This window comes from Argiope bruennichi, chromosome 5 (genome assembly GCF_947563725.1).
Source record: "Argiope bruennichi chromosome 5, qqArgBrue1.1, whole genome shotgun sequence".
Lineage (NCBI taxonomy): Eukaryota > Metazoa > Arthropoda > Arachnida > Araneae > Araneidae > Argiope > Argiope bruennichi.
This window is the reverse complement of record NC_079155.1, coordinates 2151796-2174024: the sequence shown is the minus strand read 5'-3', so window position 1 is coordinate 2174024 and position 22229 is coordinate 2151796. Positions and strand designations below refer to the sequence as shown.

General features: G+C 32.8%; 1 protein-coding gene across 1 annotated transcript in view; it reads right to left on the bottom strand.

Annotated features, from left to right (window-relative positions):
- Window positions 1–703: 703 nt before the first annotated feature.
- Window positions 704–22229, bottom strand: part of LOC129969012 (uncharacterized) — a 53513-nt gene continuing 31987 nt past the window's right edge. The window contains exons 2-5 of the mRNA XM_056083407.1: window positions 16372–16684; window positions 8668–8815; window positions 7449–7571; window positions 704–892 (exon numbers count right to left, since the gene is read on the bottom strand). Coding sequence (XP_055939382.1) covers window positions 704–892; window positions 7449–7571; window positions 8668–8815; window positions 16372–16682 — 771 coding nt within the window. The 5' untranslated portion in view covers window positions 16683–16684. The remainder of the gene's footprint in view (window positions 893–7448; window positions 7572–8667; window positions 8816–16371; window positions 16685–22229) is intronic.

Below are 22229 nucleotides of genomic sequence, written 5' to 3'. Positions count from 1 at the left end.
TAACTCTAAACGAGAGAATCTATCTAGACTAGAGACTCGATCTTCACATCAAAATTTGATCCATTGATGAGTCAGTGGTTAATTTGTCTACTTGTACTTATGTATGTGAACACGATAACTCTTAAATGTAATTGTTGTATGGATGAATTTTAAATTATGAACCTAAACTGTACGTGGTTATAAAATTTGACGGAGGGAAAATAATATTTTCTTGTGTTTATGTGAACTCACAAATGTAGTGAATAAGGCAAATGAAATGCATATGGTGCGATACGGTATTGGTAAGTGCTTTTGACATCGAACAGTTAGAAATGGTCTATAATACCTATTCGCTATAATGCGACGAGGTGTAACACAGCGAAAAGTGAATGTTCAAGAATAAATATAAGCAAATTGATATAAATGAGTCGATTACAGTACTGACGAATTATGGATAAATTTAAAGAAAGGTGCTTGGGTCACGCTGGGTAACACTGGTAGATGAATTTCAAGCTTATAATTCCATTTAGATCCTCATAAACCAAATGCATTCTGCGGGGACAAAAACACATTTATTTGCATTTTTCTCAAAACAACTGATTGTAGTTAGTTAAAGTGTTACCCAAAGATATGGACATGAGTCAATGAAATAGTACTAGATCTAGAATAGTACTAGTACTAGATTTTTATTCTGAAGATTAAAATCTGGATTTTTCTGCGCAGTTTATCTGTAACATGAGAAAACCGGCAGTCTCTCTATCGATCTGTGGGCTACTTTTGTTTTGTACTCTACACTCTCTTCCTTCGGGCTTTTGCGATAAGTTTTCGTCGTCGTCGTCTGCTGACATCCGCAGGAGCAATGGTGGTGGTGATGGTGGTTTCGACCATAGCTGCGCTTTACAGTTTCTGTCACCTGAAAAGTCATGATAGCTGTGAAAAATCAAAGCTTCTTTGATGGTCTCTGAAATGGGGATGTTTTACTTAGATCGCTTCTTTACAGATGAACTAAACATGGATACTCGGAGCATAATATTATTTATCCGCCATCATCATGTTCTGTTTAAAAAGTGAAGGAAACGGAATAATATTTTATATTCCAAGTATTCTTCCAAACTGAGATTTATATCCTCCCCGGTTTTTTTTTTCTTTTGTCGCTATTTTAGTGTACTTTTTGCTCATTGCAGTAATTCTGAATGCGGCGTTGGCGAGGAAAAATAAAACATTATTTCATTTGTTTCACTAATCGAAGCAAAATATGACAATGATAGGAGAAAAATAATAATATACTACGATACCATTTACTTTTACTATGCCGCTGACTTACAGTGAAATAACATTCCCGTGTGACGATCGAGTGTATCCTCAGAGTACATTGTGGCCATGAACATCATATTAGAAACTGCAGAATCAGTTAGATAATACCATGCTTTAACTGCTCTAAGAAAATATGCTCGAAGTACGCTCACTGCAGCAGATAGCAGGTGCCCTACGTATCTCAGAGAAATGGAGAGTCATCGTAGAATGCAGTGACACAACTAACTTCAACCTAAATTTTTCGCCTCTTATCAGACTGAGCAGCATTTTCTTCACTTCGTAATTAATTTGCATTGACCTTTTATGTCCTTCTTCAATTTTTTAATTGATTGATTTTTCAAATGAATTTGGCCGGATCAAAAACATCAACTTCAGTCATGACAGTAATAGCCGAGACACACCTTCCGAATATTATAATAATTCAAGAACCTTCCACCAATAGATGGGAAAATCACAGAACTTCTATCCTTACGGAATCATCGTTTTCCAATAGCCAAAATTTTGTTTTAAAGGTTGAAAAGTCAAAACATCGTAGATAGAAAAGATGGTAGAAAGTCGACTTAAGATGAAGAATATGTTTCAGTTCTTCAAAAACCTAGTAACGTGCATCCTAGGGATGTGTTTCCCCTTCTTAGAACAAAACAACAGTGTTGGAGTTCAACAACAGCCAAAACATACAAATTTGTAGCCTCAGAGAGAGATGGCTCGATTGTCATTAAAAGACGCAGTGAAATCTCTCTACACCTTCTCAAAGGATTACAAGATCTTTCGGTGGACGATTTGGTCTTGGTCTACCGAAAGGGTGTAAGACCTTGAAGGTCGCAGGGGAGAGAACCATTATTTATTTATTGAAAGACTTACAGTCATCGCCAGAATATGGGCTTTAAATAAGGGTATACATTATAGTTCATTTGACTAAAATAAAATATTTAAATTAAATAGTCAGCTAACCAATTCTGGGTTCAAGAGACTAAATTGAAAAAGAATAGAGAAACACACACATAAGCACAAAAACAACATCACATTGTCGAAAAGATGGAAGACACAATACACTGTACAGCAATGTCTACCATTATCTAATCATATCATATATCTATCAATATCAAACAACAAAATCACATATCTATCCCATTATATAGAGTGAAAAATAAGTAAATGACACAAATACAAGGTGAAAATACAAAGAAGATTTAGAATGACAAATACATAAAAAAAAGCACTACTAGAAAGTAAATTAAAAATATGAGCAGAAACGCACAAAGTTTTTAATAGCTATAATCCTACATAAAAAAAAAAACAACCAGAAGCTGCGCCAGAATAATTATTTAAATAAAGAATCAATTAAAACAAGATTGCAAGCACCCCAAGACACAGATCCAACATGCTAGCCTCTTCTGAATTTCTTCACAAATATCTCTCGAGACTTCACAAATCTTTCCCCATCATCCTTAGGGAAGCCTCGTTTGGATTTGCTGGAGGGGCGGGTGAGGTGATAAGAACTAGTGAGGGTACATTCAAAAGAAAGTGGTCGGCGCCTCCCAGATCACCACAGATGCAGAATGGGCTGTTTATTATATGAAATCTATGTATATGTGATGGATGGTTTCTAACTTTCGTTAAGGCATTATTTGAGTGAACATTTGGACAAATCAATAACCGATACTCAAGGATTCTTCAAGCCAATTAGTAAAATGTTACATAACTGCAATTGAAAAAAAAAATGTCACCTATAAATATTAGTAAGATATTGAACAGAAATTACCAATAGGATATTATTTAGCTGTTATTTCAGGATAAAGCTTATAGAGCCTTCCTTATAAAAACCCTGAAAAATGTCAAGATGGGTTACAACTGCCAATTGATTGACATCACTTAAAACAAGTATTGCATCCGAAAACTTTAAGATGATTATTAGATTCATAATAAAATATTATGCATAATTATTTTATTCATGAACTTTTATCATGATAATTTTATATTAAAAGCAATCCTATCTTCTTAGTAGATACTGGTCTCCTATATCATTTATAAGTTTTTTCGCGATACCTGAACAATGAAGTGCAACAATTTGGTGATATTAATGCTTAATGAGTTGTTCTACAATCAAGATACGTGTTTATTGTAAGCTCATTGATAAAAGATGGGATGAGGGAGCTGGGCTTGCGAAGAATTCTTTTAGAGGCAAGAAAATGGCAATAATCTGCCTATAAGTTTAAGTATCAACTAATTTTTAAAAATTAATGTTGGATAATAATTATAAGAAAGCCTATTTTGACATAATTAGTAAATTATAATTAAAGATATGAGCAAATTATGGTAAACTGGTCAGAAAGTACCAAAAGAAAATACAGAAAACTGCCATTAAAACTATAACAAAAAATGTGAAATATTTTCAAAGAAATACATTTTGAAACTACTGCTGAAAATGAAGCGGAAAGTACAAAAATGCTGAAAAAATTATGTAGTGAAATACTAATTCATAAACACTTCTTGACATTTAATGCTATTTGATAGGAAATTTCTTAAAAATCGATATTTCTTCCTTTCACCTTAATATTCGTCCAAGAAATTCTTAAGGCTTTGTACTTTCATACACGAGATAAAATTATCATAAAAGATCAACCAAGCAGAATTGCCATTTCCAAAAAATAAATAGAGACAAGTACTCCAAAATGCCCCACCTAAGAAAGCACGAGATTCCGATTTAATAGATAAAATAATACTGAAACTTATAAGCAAACATTCGCCTGACTTACTCTAAAACCGTTTCAATAGATGTCTTCAATTGCACTGTTTTGTTATTAGTTGGAAAAAAATTATAGTTCTCTTTCACAAGAAGAGAAAGTATAAATCCACCATCAATTCGTGTCATTTAGTTTCTCTTCTTTACCGTTAATAAAACTCTTGAAAAAAATTCTTATAGAGAATAAATCATCACCTCAGAATTAACAATCCACTAAATTTCACTTCAGGGGCAGCAAATCTTCAGATCGTACTGTCTAGTATTTAATGTACAAAATTCATAACTTCAAACAACACATTACGATTGTCTTCCAGATATACAATAAACATTCGAAAACCTGTTCAGGCTTAGTCTTTTGGAATCTTGACACAAACGAAATCCTTTCAAAAAAATGATCACCCAATATTCACCTCTAGGCATTCACAGAAGATTTTGCTTTCGTTGAAGCTGAATCAACAGATGCTAAACTCAAATTAATTACCTAAGATGCCCTCTGAATCTTCATGTGCTGTATGGACAAACATTATTCTGAATTTCAATTAAAAAATACCACATATTTGAATTTGCAATCAAATTTTTGTCCTAAAAATTAATCATCAATCGAGACTACCGGACATCAACAAAATGCTAAAATGTCTCGATGTCATCTTTGGCAATAAACTCAACTGGGACTCTAATCTTTTCAACTTCAAAATTAAAATAGTTCTTCTAGGTCAAAGCCCCATCAGAATTAAAAGCTCCATTTAGAAACTGAAATAAGAATTCAAACGCTGTTTTTGCTTTCGTTGAAAGATAAATCCTTCATGAAATATCCGCTTTAGCTTGAACTAACTCATCCAGCGATTAAGAATTCAGCACAAAGAAAGTTTAAGCTTAACATTTCTGACCCCTTCCGCGCAAACTCAACATTATCAGTCAACTCCTATCCAAGCGCAGGCAGACTACGTATGAATAACTCTTCTTAATATTCTAAATCATTTACAAAATTCAATATTCCACCCAAAAAAACTATGAATTCAAATGTTTCCCCTCAATAGATCAATCTACCAGATTTCTTTCTTGACGACAAGATTTCTTTCAAACAAGAATTCTAATTTTCCATTTTTCTTTTCCTACTTCACCTTAAAAAATGAAATAATCACTAGCAAAGAGAACTACATTTTCCAGACAGAGCTTCTAGTCATTAAAAAAGCATTCAAATAAAATAACAAATGTAACAGCAAAATCTAGATATGGTGCCACAATTAGTTTCCCTAAATACTGATCAGCACAAATTTGGATTCATTTCTACAAAGAAAACAAATCCAAATCGTTTTACTCTGTCGCTTCAACGTTCAACTAGGATGGATGGATCAAAGCAGATGTAAGCCACAAAGGCACCGAAGTAATACATTAGTAGCCGGCGGCAACAGAGTAGATCCAATATCCAGATGTAAAATAGTTCTTCGAAAAAATCTGATTTCAGCGCTGACAAGAAGAATCGTCAAACGAATTATACCTTAAGTGTTTCTTATTCCAAAACCAAGGAAAAGGAAGACATCATCTTTGCAAATGGTCACGGTCTATTCCCCTCATATTTCGAGCGCTCTCAGACCAAAGAATCTGGCTGCTGTGATTGAGAAGTGACCTGTACCGTTTATTAAACCAAGAGCTGCCCGCTCACCACAGTACTTCACTTCAAACAACCCACTCAAGACTTCAAAGTCGTCTGATGAAGCAAAAAAAAAAAAAAAGAAAAGAAAAGAAAAAGAAAAAGAAACAGTTTGTCCAAAATTAGAACAAGAAACATTGTACAATTCTTATAGAATAAGCAACTTTAAAAAACGATAATTTGCAAACGAATGAAGATAATTCGGTTAAAAAATTTCGAACTGATCTGAATTGTTCGGAAAGGAGACGACTGGCCATCTGAACACAAATCTCTCAGCATAAAGGTTTGAAATCACATAGATGCATTGTGCACTATAAATTCACAATATATACAGAAAAATTATATAGTGCATTAAAGCACGAACAAAATAAGAAATAACATACTTAAACATTGATAGAGTAAGAAAAGAACTAAAGCATAAATAAAAAAATAAGAAATAAATAAAGTAAAATCAAATAATGTTGAAATGAATGATGATGATAGTGAAATAAAGATGAAATGAATGATGATGATGATGAAATAATGATGAACGAATGAAAATAACACCAAAAGGTTACACCGCCGCATCTCGAAGGCATTCGGAAAAATCTAAATGACCGGAACAAGAGATAGCATTAGTGAGATCTATGGTTAAGACCTAAAGGCCAACCCTGGCAACATTACAACACCTCCTATAGGAAGCACATCCCATATCGATATGGGGCATCTACCCCACACTGTTTTGCACCCACCAGAGCGGAGAAAATCAACCATCATAACGCAAGCTTCTTTTCTCCATGTCTGAGGTGGTCCAAGGTGAGAGGGGAATGAAGATATTCACAAGTTGACTACTCCAACCCTCCTGAAGCGCACAGATAAATCTGAATAACTGCGACAACATTGACTGGAACTGAGATTGCGTTCGAAGGGCCATCATCAGTCATAGTACGACCCCTCACGCCGGAGGTACGTTCCATCATCCGAAGGGGGTAGCCAACCTCACACCATTTCTGAATCCACCCGGGTGGCGGGAACTAACCACCATATTGGAAGCTTCATATCTGAGGTTCCTCCGGTGGGAAGGGAATGAAGATTAAAAGAAATCTTTTTCGTAGAAATATTGAAATGAAAATATTTTATTTTTTAACACTAAAGCAGAATTTATTGATAATAGTATAGTTTACAATTTAAATTTTCAAATGATTTTGCAATTGTTGCAGCGATGCATTACATAGAATAAAGAATGTAGCAATGGCTATCCTCCATTCGAAAACTCCGCTATCAAGTGAGAAATAGCATTTATTTACAGCAGTTATATTACATAACGTCAAATCATCAAAAATAATGATAAATTCTGAGGAAAATGGCAACTTCTCTTCTGACTGAACACTTGCAAGTTTTTACGTAAATATATGTCTCATTGAATGTAAACAAAAACACATCGCTGAATGTAACATCATTACACATGCAGAACCATTATGGTGCTTTTAAACTGTATACTGTGCTACCAATAAATTCTGATTTTATGACAAATAAAAATTATATATAAAAAGAGAGAGTTTTATTTCCAGATTTTCTGTGTAAACTGCATCTCTCTGTTTTCAATTGCTACTGCTTTAGATTTCTGAATCTTTCTGTTCCTCAACCCTCGGCAAATGTCCTTTGCCTGTTTCTGAGGTGGATGAACTGTAACTGGTAGCACAGATGTGAAACAACCATTAGTTATCAAGCATCTAAATGCAGGTAGTGTGTTTTTCGGAAAAAGAAAAGAAAATTATTTACCTGAGTCTCCGGTCGTTGTTTCCGAAAATAATCGATTTTGACAACATCCGGGTACAGATCATGCTCTCTAATAACTTCAATCAATTCGTCCTCATCCTGTGCTTCACGCCACATTAGCAGGAACTTGAAACCAAAAGAAAGGAACATTCTCATGTCACGTTATTTGTACATGCAGTAAAGGGCATAACTGATGAGCAATCAGTTTTGTATTGCTTAAATTCTCAACACATGAAATGCTCGCTTGGAAAGAGTGTAAAATAATAAAAGTAGGGCATCTAGGCATTTGAAAAAACTCTAAAATATCTGAATGGAAAGACTCTCTTTAAGGGATCAGATGAGAATCTCTAAAAAATTCTCGCCTTTTTCATTAGGTCCAAAATCTTTTTCCACCTTTTCTCGCCTTTTCCATCAAGTCGTTTTCCACTTGTTCCAAAAAGAACAGTTTTCTTCGAAAGGTTTTCAATCGCCTTTGTTTAATAATCGCTTCATAAAGAAATAACAAAAAATCCAATCCAACACCAATCCATCCATCTTACAAGAGCTAAGAAAGAGTGTGACGTAAGAAAATGGACAGTTAACTCAAGAAGTTATGATTAGCCATGTGACTATGGCATCATTTGAATTTATTGTATTTAGCTTCCGGACATAGCATTCTGTGACTCGTGCAACTAGTATGAACATAAAAGTAATGAGAGGAACATCTTATCTTTCAATCATTTGCAATACTTATCCAGAAATGCAGGGAAGGGGTGAAGAAAAAGATTTTAAATAAAAAATGTTTCTTGAAAATTTGCGTTTTTATTCCACTTCTACCTCTTGAGTGATAGCTGAATGACGAACAAATTTTTGCAAGAAGAAGTTTGATAGCAATAAAAACTCCTTCAAAAATTGCAAAATTTAATTCGCGAATTAGTTTTTCAAAGAGTGTAAAATTAAAAGCGCATTTTTGTGCCAGGATTTGTTCGTTTCCTCATAACTAGCTACCGAACGTTCCTACAGTCAAACGAATTTTCAATTGAAATGTTTCAAGGAAGAATATCCCATTACAAACGTGGCATTGAAAGGGGGGATATTTGATTCCCCGTTGCGATCAGTCTGGCTGGTTTTCTTTCAAGTGAAACATAAATGAGAGCCAGTTCCCCCTGAAAAATCTTCTAGCTATGCAATCTGCCCCAATAGGTGCCTGGGGGCAATTCTAATGTGTTCAGAACATTCTTACCTCTGGAAATGTCAGACTTCCGTCTCGATCTCTATCAGCCCTGTCCAGTAGTCGCTTGCAGTACTCTTCTCCAACGCTAACGCCCAGAAAGTTCAGCATCGTTCGCAGCTCGAACAAATCAATGAGCCCGTTGCCATCGAAGTCAAATCTGTAAGCAATTCAAAATTTCTAAACCTTGCAGTGGACTGAAATATTCTTATTTAGCTACAATTGTCAGGAATTTTTCTCGGTTTCATCAATCAATAGAGGTAAACATTTCCATCAAAAAATAAAGGCACTATCATCTCAAGTGAACTGAGGAGTATATTATAATAAGGTTATCTTGAAAGACCGCAAGTACAAAATCTCTAAAACTATGAGCATGACCAAAATCTATAATAGAAATAGGGTGGTTTCGCCTTTAACCACCATTCTTTTCAGGTTCTTCAATATATATATATATATATATATATATATATATATATATATATATATATATATATATATATATAAAAGCAAAAATAAATTAGAAAATCATCATAACAAGCGTTAAACAAGTAAAAGTCTCTTTATTAATGAATTTGATAATGACATGACAATGCTACGGCGCATGCTTCCATAGATTACTAGATTTATGAACAATGAAATTTGGTAATCAGTAAATAACCGGACATCCTAGAAATTAGCAGGAACACGTGTGAATGGTATCAGAGGAAAAAGTAGAAATATATAAAATTTGATGTATAATTTTATATTTTATAAAAACTATTTTAGAAATATAAAAATGCTGTAGAATGAGTAGAAGTCGAGAGCATGAGAGAGAACGTTTCTCTAAATAAGAAACCAATTTCGTTTTGATTGAAAAATCTTTCTTGAAAACAATTCAATTGGCCTCTAAGGCCATACAAAAATAATCCTTACAGCTCGAGTTAAATGAAATTTTTTTGATAGTCAAATTTTTCTATTGGTTGATTTCGAATCCATTGTATACATTGTATTGTCATTAAGATGATGCAGAACATCATAGCAATCATTTATTGTATAGAAATGCCTGGCCGAAAGTGACACGAGACTTCAAATAAAGGATGGAAAGAAAAACGAAGTGTTTATTGATTACGTTGTTGACAAGTGCAATGTTTACTATAACTGCTCACAACTGAGTCCACCAACAGTGATACATGCTTAACAGCGCTGGTGTAGCAATTTGCGCTTACGTTCAGAAATGACAGGTATTTCAAGTACACGCGCAGAAGCTGCTTCTCACTTGAGTCATATGGATTCGCATAAACAAGACTCTTCGAATGTGCCCATAAAAATTAATTGGGAGATCAGGGTAGCCAGTGACTCGTTCAAGATGCTCAATTCATCTCGTCCAAAAATTCTCTATCACAACCCCCGATAGACAAGACCAGAATTCTTACGTCACAGAAAGTCATGACGTCGTCGAGAGATGTTACACGAGTGGGTATGAATTGGGGGACCAAGGGAAGAATTTCACCCTCATCAAGTTTACTGATAAGAAATGAACTCTCCCCCCCCCACGCCATTTTTTAGCCACTGGTCCTTCTGCGTTTGAGTAAACAGGAAGCGCCTTTTCTTGTTTGCAAGAAAAATTATTTGAATTTACAAAAAATAAGAAATAGAAAGCCTTTGATCTGTTGTGTTCCAAACTGTGATGGAAATTACAGGAATGGTCCAAGAGTAAGTGTTTTTTCTTTTCCTAAAGAGGAAGAATTTAAAAAGAAATGGTTAAGTGCCATACATCGTGAAGGATTTTATCCGATGTAACATAGTAGGGTAAGCTCATTTAATTTTTTTTTAAGTAATGCCAAATGTTTCAAAACGAAAAATCATTTATCCTCCCTTTAGAAGTTTGACAGCTCAGTAATATCCATTATTCGAGATTTTAATCAATAATTCGAGATTTAATCAATCAGCCTTTTATGAAATAATTTTTTATAAAAAAAATTATTTCATAAAAGGCTGTCATATAGACAGTATTATTGTCAATAATAATATTTCCCATAACCATGTTTACATGTTTTTTTTTACTATTATATCTATAATTACGTTTACATAGTTAAACTCTATTATATAACATAACGATAAATACCTGAGAGTAAATAAAATAAAAACTCTCCGTATTTATATATTGTTTTATGTTGTATATTTGTTACTGTATTTAAATTAAACATGAAAGGAAGTGAATATTTACGAATAATTTCCTTTACTATTGGTCTGTGAATTACATTTTAAAGCAAATGATATTGAAAAAGAAACCAGTCAATTTGATTCCAAGTCAGGAAAATTATTAAGTGACCCTCTTAAATATCCGAGACTAGTCACTGGAGCAATTCCATCTCAGATGCCAAATTGTGCCTCTTACATGTCATCTTCAACATTTCATAGGGAAAATCCAGAAATAAAAAAATGAAGTTAGAGCAACAATATATAGAGAAAGCTCTCCAGAAAAGCATAACAGAAAAAAAGAAAAACGATGAGACAAGAGAATTTAAAAATCTTGAAGAACTGAAACAGCGCATTTTTTTAGTAAATTTGAAAAATTTTAGGAATATCATTCATAAAGAAAACAAAATTTTATTCGTGAATATTGAATTAAGTTCTGGCCCTGAAATGGCATTGTCTGTCGCAATAAATGATTTATTAGAGGTGTCAGATTTTGTTGAAAAAACAAGCCTGTCAAATATTGGAAATGGAATAAAAGTCAATAACATCAACAATTTAAATGAAATATTAGAGCATCTGTCAGAAATGAAGACAAATAATTCATTTCTGAACTCAGATATTATTTCCCAGATTCATGGTTTCATGGATAATTTAAATATAACCCAAGAAAATTTAATTTAAATATAACCCAATGTTACCTCGTTTGTTAAACAGCAATCTGCCTTAATGAACACAGTAAAAGGTACTCAACTGAAATGACGATATTCTGCTCATTATTTCATTCAATGGCTCCGCATGCATATAAATTTATGAGAAATTCTGGCTATATTTTGTTACATTCTCCTGTGACTTTGAGAAATATATGCATATCTATCAACACTTGCCCTCAGTCAAAGCAGAAAGAACTGCATTTCTTAAGGCACATCAAGCAGAAATTACAATTCATAGTATCTGCAGATAAAAATGTGATTCTTTAAATAGATGAAATACACATCAAACCCTACTTTGATTATAAGGGTGGAAATATATCAGGTTTCAGTTACAATTCAGAAAATGCCGCCACAAGTGTTATGACTTTCATAATAAATAGTATTTCATCGTCATATAAGGATGTTCACATTCTTCCTGTAAGTAAAATAGCAGCAGACGCTTTACATACATTCATTAAAAAATTTATTATTGGATTAGAAAATATTGGTTTTAAAGTGATATGTGCAGTAACAGGCAACAAATCAATCAATCAAAAAGCATTGTCTCAGTTCGCTTTACCTTCACGGTCAAATTCAATTGTTTATCCCCATTCGGTCAATAACGAACGACCTCTTTTTTTCATTATCGATACTGTCCATTGAAGAATATTCGCATAACTGGATGAATCAGAAGACTGCTGATAAGTGTATGTTTTACTCCCATTTTAAAGAAACCATCTTAGAAAAAATTCACAAGATTGTATTAAAAATACTCTAGAAACTAATGATAATGTCATTCACTCTGATGATGAAATAATTCAGGGTTCTAGTAGTAAATCTGACAATAAAGATGATTTTAAAACAACATCCTTCAAAACATTAAAATTATTATGTGAAATATTAAAAAGAAAAGCATCGTTAAACATGCGTACAATTTATCATTGAAAACATTGGAGCCCAATCAATTAGAAAAACAAAATATCAAATGAGTACTTAAAATGTTCAATACATTTATGCCTAAAAGTCTAATGAATTTGGGAGAGTCCACACTAGAAAGAAGCAGCGGAATATATAAAAATAATATATATGGATGGTGGGATATTGTTAATGTGAAAACTCCATTCACAGCAATCCGTGAAAATATTGTATATGAAAAACCACTGACATCATCTGAAAGCGACAAAAGATACAAGTTTTTGGATGGATTTTTGAACTGGTTGGAAGACTGGAAAAATATGAAATGTGATACCGGCATGCTAACAAAGGAAACTTATTCTACTCTTTTCATGACTACATTTGCTTTAAAAGAAATAACTAAATATTGTGAGGACGCATTCGGAAAGAAATACATTCTCCCAGGAAAATTTCAGACCGACAATTTCGAAGCACGATTTGTTTTTTATAGACAAATGGCAGGATCACAATATCATGTTTCACTCCGACAGGTATTTGAAAGTGAAAACAAATTAAGAATGCAAAGTCATTTAAAAATTTGTTTAACATCAAACAAACATGGAAATCTCGAATTTTTTCAGGAATTTAAAAATTTTATTTCTGAAAAATTATTTTTATTTAGCATTTTGCTTACAGAAGAAGATTTTAAAAAATCAGAAGATGTTTTATCAGTGTCAGATGGTTACTGTGTCCACACAGTCCTTAAAAAGTTGAAATGTAGCATTTGCAAAAAATGTTTAACAGATGAAAAAGAACTGGATTGCTCACCATATTTAATTCAAAATTTAAGTCGAGGAAAACTTTTATACTCCAAAAAATGCATTGTAAATGTAATCTTATATTCTTACATTATAATTCAGAAATTATGTACCATACATGAAGAAGAATTTTTGAAATTTTCCAATCAAAAGTATTTAGCAGCAGCGATAATTTTCAATAGTTTAGTGAATGAAGAACAAATACATGATTATGGCGAATGCATTTCAGGACATAAACCAGAAAATGTTTAATTTGGTCTGCAATAAATTCATTACTGAATAATTAAATGACAGTTTGAAAAGCTATTCTAAAGCCGGAAAGAAAAGAAAACTTGATAAATTTAGTAAAGATATTTCTAACAAAATAATGATAAAATATATAGTTAAATAAGAAAGCTCTTCTAATGTTTCAAAGATTTAGTTTATATTTTTTTGAAGTGTCAATAGAAGTGAATACTGTTTCGTGGAATATTGTTTTTATTGCTTACTTGGAGTTGACGCCACAGCAAATATTCATAAAACCATTCTTGTATGGAATTGTTTTGAAATTCATCAACAATTTTTTTTCATTCATTTTTTGCTAAATAAATAGTTTTAAATCTAGGGGAGATACACCTACTGGGAAACCGGCCTTGCGCATAATGCACAAAAACGGTAATGCATACCAAGCGCCGTACCTCCAGGGTGATATGAAAAGCGGCTGCAAAATCAAAATTTGAAACAAGTTTTGATCATCTGTCGGTTTGTATCTCCGCGTTTAAGTAACTAAAAAAAAAAGCAATAACTTAAGTCAATGAAATTTAGTATGTAATCTGTTGACTACATTTGTAGTGCCATGACACATTTTAATATGAATCTGTAGGATTGGTAAATTTGATTTTATGGCGCAAGGACCGGATTTGATCATTCTGCGCCAAAAATTTGTTAAACATGGTTTTCGTGTTGAAATTTAAGGCATTATAAGAAAAAGATACAATTAAATCTGATGTAAAATTTGAATATCTTTTAAAAAGGTAAAAATATTTGAATGAGGATTATCACCTAAAATGTCAAGTTAAAAAATTGTCGCTCCAAAATAAACTTGTCGTTGCATACTAATATATTGGCATTCACACAAAATATGCTTAACAATTGCATTTATTACAAAGTGGTGCAATGATCAGAATGCAAAACATGTTTTGGGGTCAAATAGGTGTGGCGTATTCTAAGTCTCGTGATAATGACATCTTTCTTTCTGGGCAGAATTTGACTTTTGAAACCTTTGACAGATGACTGTATTTGAAATAGTTTATTCGCAGATAGCTTTTACCACGTATCAGAAAATTATTTATTTATTTTGAATAGAATTTTTTTTAATTATTTTTATTGCTTGTAATGCATCGGGTAATGGAACAAAATTTTCTTTCAACAGGAGCTTTTCTTGAGCTTTTTGCTGCCTTGTCAGCTTTTTCATTTCCTCTAACTCCGACATGGCCATTAATCCAACAGAATTTAAGTGCGAAATTATTTTTGAGAGAATTATATATGTGCAAGCTATTTAGAACTGAGAGAGGACTTTCCGATGACACATTCTTAAGAGCTGCAATACTACTTTTAGAATCAGTATATATAATAAATTTAGAGGGGGATGACGTTGCAATTTTTTGAAGACTTAGATATATTGCATAAAGTTCGGATGTAAAAACGGAACAGAAAGGGTGAAGTCTTTCGGATATTGTTACATTTCGGAGAACTGCTACTGAGCCGACAAGATTACCACATTTCGAACCATCTGTATAAACCGATTGAAAAGAACAATCTGTATTCATAAAAAAATTTCTGAAACATCATGTCTGATGTTGATGGTTTCAGGAAGTGTATAAAATCATCTATAAAGTTAAAGGTCGACTCTTGCCCTTTGGTGGTGGACCACTAATATTTCAAACAATTGGGAAGACTTCAGTTTTGAATGATCGAAAAATCTCTCCTATACGGAATCCAAAAGTTAGCGTAAAAGACAATTTTCTAGAGAATAATTATCCGCATATAGGACTGAGACCTCTGTTTCACAGTGGATGGTATTCGACACTTTTAATTTTATAAAAGTAGGATAAACATAGTCGTTTCCGCCTGAGTTCCAAGGAGGGCTCACCTCTTATAACGTGTAAACTTTGAATTGACGATGTTCTAAACGCTCCTGAAGCTATACGAAATCCTTGATTATGTACTGCCTCCAATAATTTTAAAGTAGATTTGGCAGCTGCCATATATTGATACTCCGTATTCAAGCTTTGAGCGTATCAGTGATTTGTATATTTTAATCAAAGAGGCTCTATCTGCTCCTCAAGAGGTGTTTGACAGGACTTTTATAATATTTAGAGTTTGCAGTCATTTTCTTTTCAAGTTTTGAATATGAGAGCGAAAAGTTAGTTTGTTATCTAATATCACATCCAAAAACTTTTTCTCATTAACTGTAGGAATTGTATAATTAACAAAAGATCCTACATTAGATTCAGTAAAAACACTATATTCACACCAAAGATCAATATTGTTCGCCATGCAATACAATCGTGCTTGTTTTCTTTACTGTATACTAAAAACACACAATTTTCATGTGGGAAAATAGAAACCTGTGCATTCGTAGCATTCACTATCTTGCCCAAGGTCCACTATCCTATGTATGAAGATACCACCTTTATTAAAAAGCGTGCCAGAAAGTTTTGGACACAGATTACTTCCTCTAGTTTCATTTTAATATAAAACATTTATTCATTTATTTCAAAGAAATTTCTTCGGACTTTTTTGCTCATTTGGCCTAATTTTGCAATTATCTTGATATTTCGGTATATATTGATTTCTAAGAAAAAAACAGGAAGGTTATTTTCAGGATTCAAAAGAGCCAGAGCAACCGGTGCCTATAAAGGTTCAAAAATCAGTCTGTGAAATCATAGTAATTGCGGCAAATAAGGGTTTAAAATATTATTTATTTAAATTATCTACTAAAATTGGATAATCGTTAATCTCCAACTGTGACTGCTTCATACCACTGTTTATCTTTAGTAATAATTTTGCTTTTAGAATTGGCGACTTGGCAATTCTTGGCATATAAAATAGAATTCAACCAAAATCTTTATGTTGTAAATGAACATATACATTACCGTTTGAACCAGTTCTCCAAAAGTGTGTATTTGTGGTCTGAGTGGACTCGTCTCTCTAATCGAGTTGGAGAAGTTTTGGCTTCGTGATACAATGTGCGAACTTCTTGCTTCGTCTTCCAATTATCCTCCTCCAGTGGACAGTGGCAGTCGCAACAGCATTTTTTCGGCAGGAGAGGTGGTGTCCTGCGTGGACGAGTTTGAACAACGACCTTGCTCTTCAGCTTAACTTCTTGGGGACAGACGCACGTTTTGCAGTGGGGATGTCTGGTTCTTCCAAAATACAACCTTTCAGATTCGCAATCAGAATCCATAGCTGAGGGGGGGAAAAAGAGAAATAAACTGCCCGTGGTTTCAAAGCCATTTTGTAATAGTCTGGCTTGTTGTTGTTTGTTCTTAATTTTAATAACTATTCATTAATCTTAAAAAATTAATTGCCATTAATTAATGGAAGTTTTAAGTCATATATGAGAAGCTGATCATGAGTATTATATTTTAAACTGAAAACAATTTCTTTGAATATATTAATGAACCAAAAATGAACATCATGCGAAGTAAGACGGTGTTTGTGGAATGCCGAATTCAGAGACGATAATAATACTGTATTTTCAGTATCATTTTTTTATACCAGATATAAAAGAATTTTCTGAATTTCTTATCATCAAGGACGTATTATCAAGGAATTTCTTATCATCAAGAATACGTTATACGACATCAAGGTTAGCAATGGCTAAGCTGCGAACTCTTAAATTTTAAAATGTGCGTTGAAAATTATTATGGAACGCAAGCACTTACAGGTTATCTTGAAAGCCGAAATTCGTCTCTTTGTATATGATTTAGTTATTTGCTTATATATTATTAATATTTCCAAAATGTTTCTTTAAATATTAGAATTTTCAACCAGTTGACTTATCTGACAAATATATTCTTTGTTGTTATTTTAGAAATATTTAAACTGAAATTAATATATTTAATATATCATTCAATGTGCTAAATGTTTTGTTACAAGAAATTATTTAGGCGACTGCTTTTTTGATGTCGCTGTTAATGTAAGGCATATATGATATGCCGTAATCGGTTGCAGTGTCCAAATGAAGTGGATAAATTAAAAATTATTTTGATTTCTTTATTCGAAAAACTGTTCTTCCGATGGGCACCTTGAAGTTTAATTGAGGTTAAAATCTATTTTTGATATAATAAGCATTAAAAAAATGGTACGCTGCAGTTTATAGAAAAACTCGAACAATCCAGTTGAATGTTTACAGTAGCAACCATCTTACTGCTTGGCATTCCTTGGCAATAATTAGATCATTGGCGAACATATGGAAGAAAAAAATTTCTTCTCATTTGATCGTCTTCCATTATTCCTATGGTTTGATTTCAAAATTTTAACACATAAAAACTTGCATGTTGAAAACACACTTCTGTCTTGTCGCCAACTTTGTGATATTTCAATGAACCATTAATATAGTTGCATTTCAATTTTCAATTTTTAGGATTGCAATCTTCAGACTGCCAAATATGGCGTGTGATCTCTTGACAAAAATTCAAGTTCGGCTGAACTGTCAACTGAAGCAAATCTAATTGATAGGGAATATATGTTTATTGCAATAGTAAATATGTTAAAATGCGTAATAGTGATATCCAAAAAATTATCAGAATATATAAAATATATAAATGAGTTACCAATAAACAGACGAAAAAAAGTATTATTCTTGACTACAATCTGTAGCTGCTGTGATAATTTAGAATTTACAACTAATGTGTCTGTTAACTCAGATCAAATTGAAATTTCGACACTGATGAACTACGGGAATTATACAAAGAAAGGTACAGTTAATTCCTTGCTCTAAAAATATGTTAAAAACAGTTTACGTTTCATCATAAAAAAAAATTCGAGTGAATATTATTTGTTGATTTATCATCATTAATAAAAATAATTATAAACGATTAAATGAACAGAAAATTAAGCCGGGCAGAAACAATTTTCGTTTTATTTAATGCCAAAATGAATTTTTATTGCGCAATTACTTTGAGCTTGAAGCTGAGTTTGTTTCATAATAGATGTTTTGGAAACTCCCAGTTTGTTGAATAACAGATGCTCTCGAAGAAAGATTCATACGAAATCTTAATTAGATTTAGATCAATTTGTTCACATACATAATTCTTTTTTTTTTTCAAATTTAATCTTGTTTTTAAATAAGAGCAAAAAAACGGAAAATATGAATTTAATTGAAACAATCAAACAAATTATAATGCCTGCTACTACAAAAATTCATATTCTACAAAATAAAAGCGGAAATGAAAATAATACTTCGGAAAGTATTTTTTAATCTTAATTTTATCACCGTAAAAGCACATGATTGGAAGTTTTGATAGATGAAGTTAAATTTCATGGCATTAAAAATTAATTTAACAAATTTTGTATTCAATTTTAAAAAATCATTTAAAGTTAAGAAAGCGTACAGAAATGAAATTTGTATCATTAAAAAGGTATACTGAAAAACAATAAAAACTCTTATATTAATATCATATAGGGTCCCCACAAATACGCAGAGCAACATAGCATGGGCATGACTGGAGGTGAATCGCATCATGAATTCCAAGAACAATTTACAAACCTGTAGGAGGGCAGTGCGGAGAAGATTTCTTCTGAGCAGCACGCAGCAAGCGTCATAGATATGTTCAATAATGTTTGTGAAGATTTATGCGATCTGTGGAAGAGTCAAAAGTCAAAAGAGTACTCCTGGAGCTACTCGAAAGTAGTTATCGATACGTGAGATGTCGGATTATTACTGATGGAATTTTCGAAATCAGTCGTAATGCACAATGGACATGAATGGGTGTAGGTGAACGGATAAAACATTTATACCTGTAGCTTATCAGATTCATCTCTTGACATATCAAGGGTTTCATATCACGCTAACTGCAAACGCTGCAGATCATCCCCAGAGTCTCCATCAGATGGAACAGTCCTTTATTGGCATATACAGTCAATAAATTCATAAGGGTGTCTGCATACTCATACACGTCCATCAGCCGGATACAATTGGAAACATTACAAATCCTGTCGGTACTGCTTCGTTCAGTGGTGGCGGAATGGTCGGCTGTACGCAATAACTTTTGGAAACGAGATTCATCAGACAAGCCAACATGTTCCTGTGATATCTATTGTGTAATAATAACTTGGAAATAATATTACGCTTGTACGGATACAAAATAAAGTTTATTCTTAACTTACCTTTGAAAGTATTTTCTCAGTTTAAATGTGAAAAGTTTGAAATGCATTACATTAGGGATGATTATCGATGCTTTTTTAAACCCAAGAATCTATTTCTTTGCACTGATGATATTGCTACTTTCAGTTCCGCATCATGAGTAAGTTAGGCTTAATCGGCATTTTGCATTCGTTTGATGCGGAACAGGATGATTTTAATAAATATACTTTGAACAGTTAAAAAAATGTTTTCTTGCATTGTGACGAAAAGAGTAAGAAAGTGTTGATATTCATCACACTTCTCCAGAACTTGCTACTTATGAAACAGCAGAATGAATGCTCATACAATAAATTAAAAAAAACATTAAGGCAACCTTTTAAACCTTCTCCATTGATTATTTCTGAGCGTTTCCGTTTTCATTAAAGAAACCAAACAGCTGGTGAATCGTTTTCTCAGTATTTAGTGGAATTAAGAAGATGGGCCTCTACATGCGATGGTTCTTGATGAAGCATTGAGAGATCGTTTCGTTTGTAGATTGAATAACAAGAATATCCAAATCAGACCCGGCGGAAACAACATTTTCCATAGAAATAACTAAAAATGATGTTGCAAATATTAAGACACTCACACCTTCTGTGAACAAAGCTCGTAAGAGTTCTTCAACTTACTCCAAGAAAAATTATCAGATGTCCACATACACTTCTGCAAATATACAAAATACGAAATTTCCAAAATATTTCGAATGTGGGGCTGCTCATCATTCTGCTAAATGCAAATGTAAATCTGAAAAATGCCCTACATGTGGAAAAACTGGGCATAAACGAATAGTCTGTGCGAGTCAAAACATCTATAAAGAAGGTCAAAATGAGAGAATGTAACATTGAAACTTTTCTCTATGATGTGCAATCCATTAATCAAGTTTCAAATAGGAAAAAGTATATTATTCCTATTATTGCTAATAGTAAATAATTAGATATGAAACTTGATACTGCCACTATGGTATCAGAAATATGGTTAAAGAAAATTTACCTGGAATTGAAATGATGCCATCGTCAACAAGATTAAGAGATAACAAAGAAGAGAAAATCTCAATGATAGGAGAAGTCCTCGCAGAAAGGCAGTGTAACAATCAATATCAAAAGTTACCTTTAATTATTGTGAAAGATGATCTACCAACTGTCAGTGGAAAAATTAGTTATCAGTATTCAAGCTAAATTGGAATGAGATTTTTCAGTTTTCTCAGAATCTATGAACAGTATTAAAGCACTAAAGAAAAAAATACCCAAAATTTTTCAAGTAAATAATCAACCAATTAAATATTTTAAGGCTGTTCTTAAAATGTGAAAGAATTGCCAACTTGTATTTTGAAAAGCTAGGCTGTTCCATGTGCTTTGAAAATTATGTTTCTGATGAAGTTAAAAGAACAGTAAATAATAAGGTTTGACAGTTTGTTGAGCATTCTAAGTGGGCAACACCTATTTTTGTGGTGGCAAAGAAGAATAATAATGTGAGATTAATATGGTGATTTTAAGGTAACTGTGAATAAGTGCCTTGATCCTAATTAATATCAATTTTCCTACACAACAAAACCTCTTTGCTACTTTGAATGGAGCAAATATTTTAGTAAAGTAGAGCTCTCACAAGCATACTAACAGGTTGAATTAGATGTTAATTCTCGAGAGTTATTAAACTTTCAATATTGTAATGGGTTTGATTCGCCCTAATAGATTCATGTATATACTATATCCGCAGCGGCAGCTATTTTTCGGTCAATCGTGGCTTTCAAAAGGATATCTTTATCTCATCGGCTATTGAAACATTTTTCCACAACAGAGACTGTAATGTCAAGATTGCTAAAATATAATGCAAAATTAAATGCAGAAAAAAAATCTTTTTTTTTTTTCAAAAGAAGTATTGAATTTTTAGGGCATATAATAGACGAAAGTTGTATTAATCCCACTCAAGAGAAACTAAAGACAATTAGAAAGATCTGAACTCCTGAAAATGTGTCTCAAACATCATTTTAGGCTTACTGAACTATTACTCAAAATTCATAAGGAATCCATCTACTTTATTGTCTCCTTTATGTAACCTTAAGAATAAAAATATTGCCTGGACACGGTCTGAAAATGCAGCAAAGTATTTGAAAAGTGTTAACTTCTATCATCTGATGCTGTATTGGCTAATTATAATGAAACTCTTCTCTTACAAGTATCCGCCTATTGGTTTGGGTGCAGTGTTACTACACTTTATAAACGGTGAAGAACAACCTGTAGCCTATGCTTCATGCACATTATCAAAAGAAGAAGTCAACTACTCCCAAACTAAAAAAAGAAGCTCCGGCAATGATTTTTACTTGCAAAAAATTCCATCAGTATCTCTTTGGAAGGAACTTTGTATTACACACTGATCATGAACCTTTGATTACTAAATTTTCTCCCAGTGAAGCAACATCAGCCATGGCTGCTGCTCGTTTACAGAGATTGGTACTCTTATCTTCATATAACTACACCTTTAAATATAAAAGATACTGCACATCTGAATGCTTATTCTCTTTCCAGACTGTCCACGGAATTGTAAACAAAGATTTATACCCATCGGATATTTATAAGACTTTCCCATTTGTCAAAATTACCTGTAACA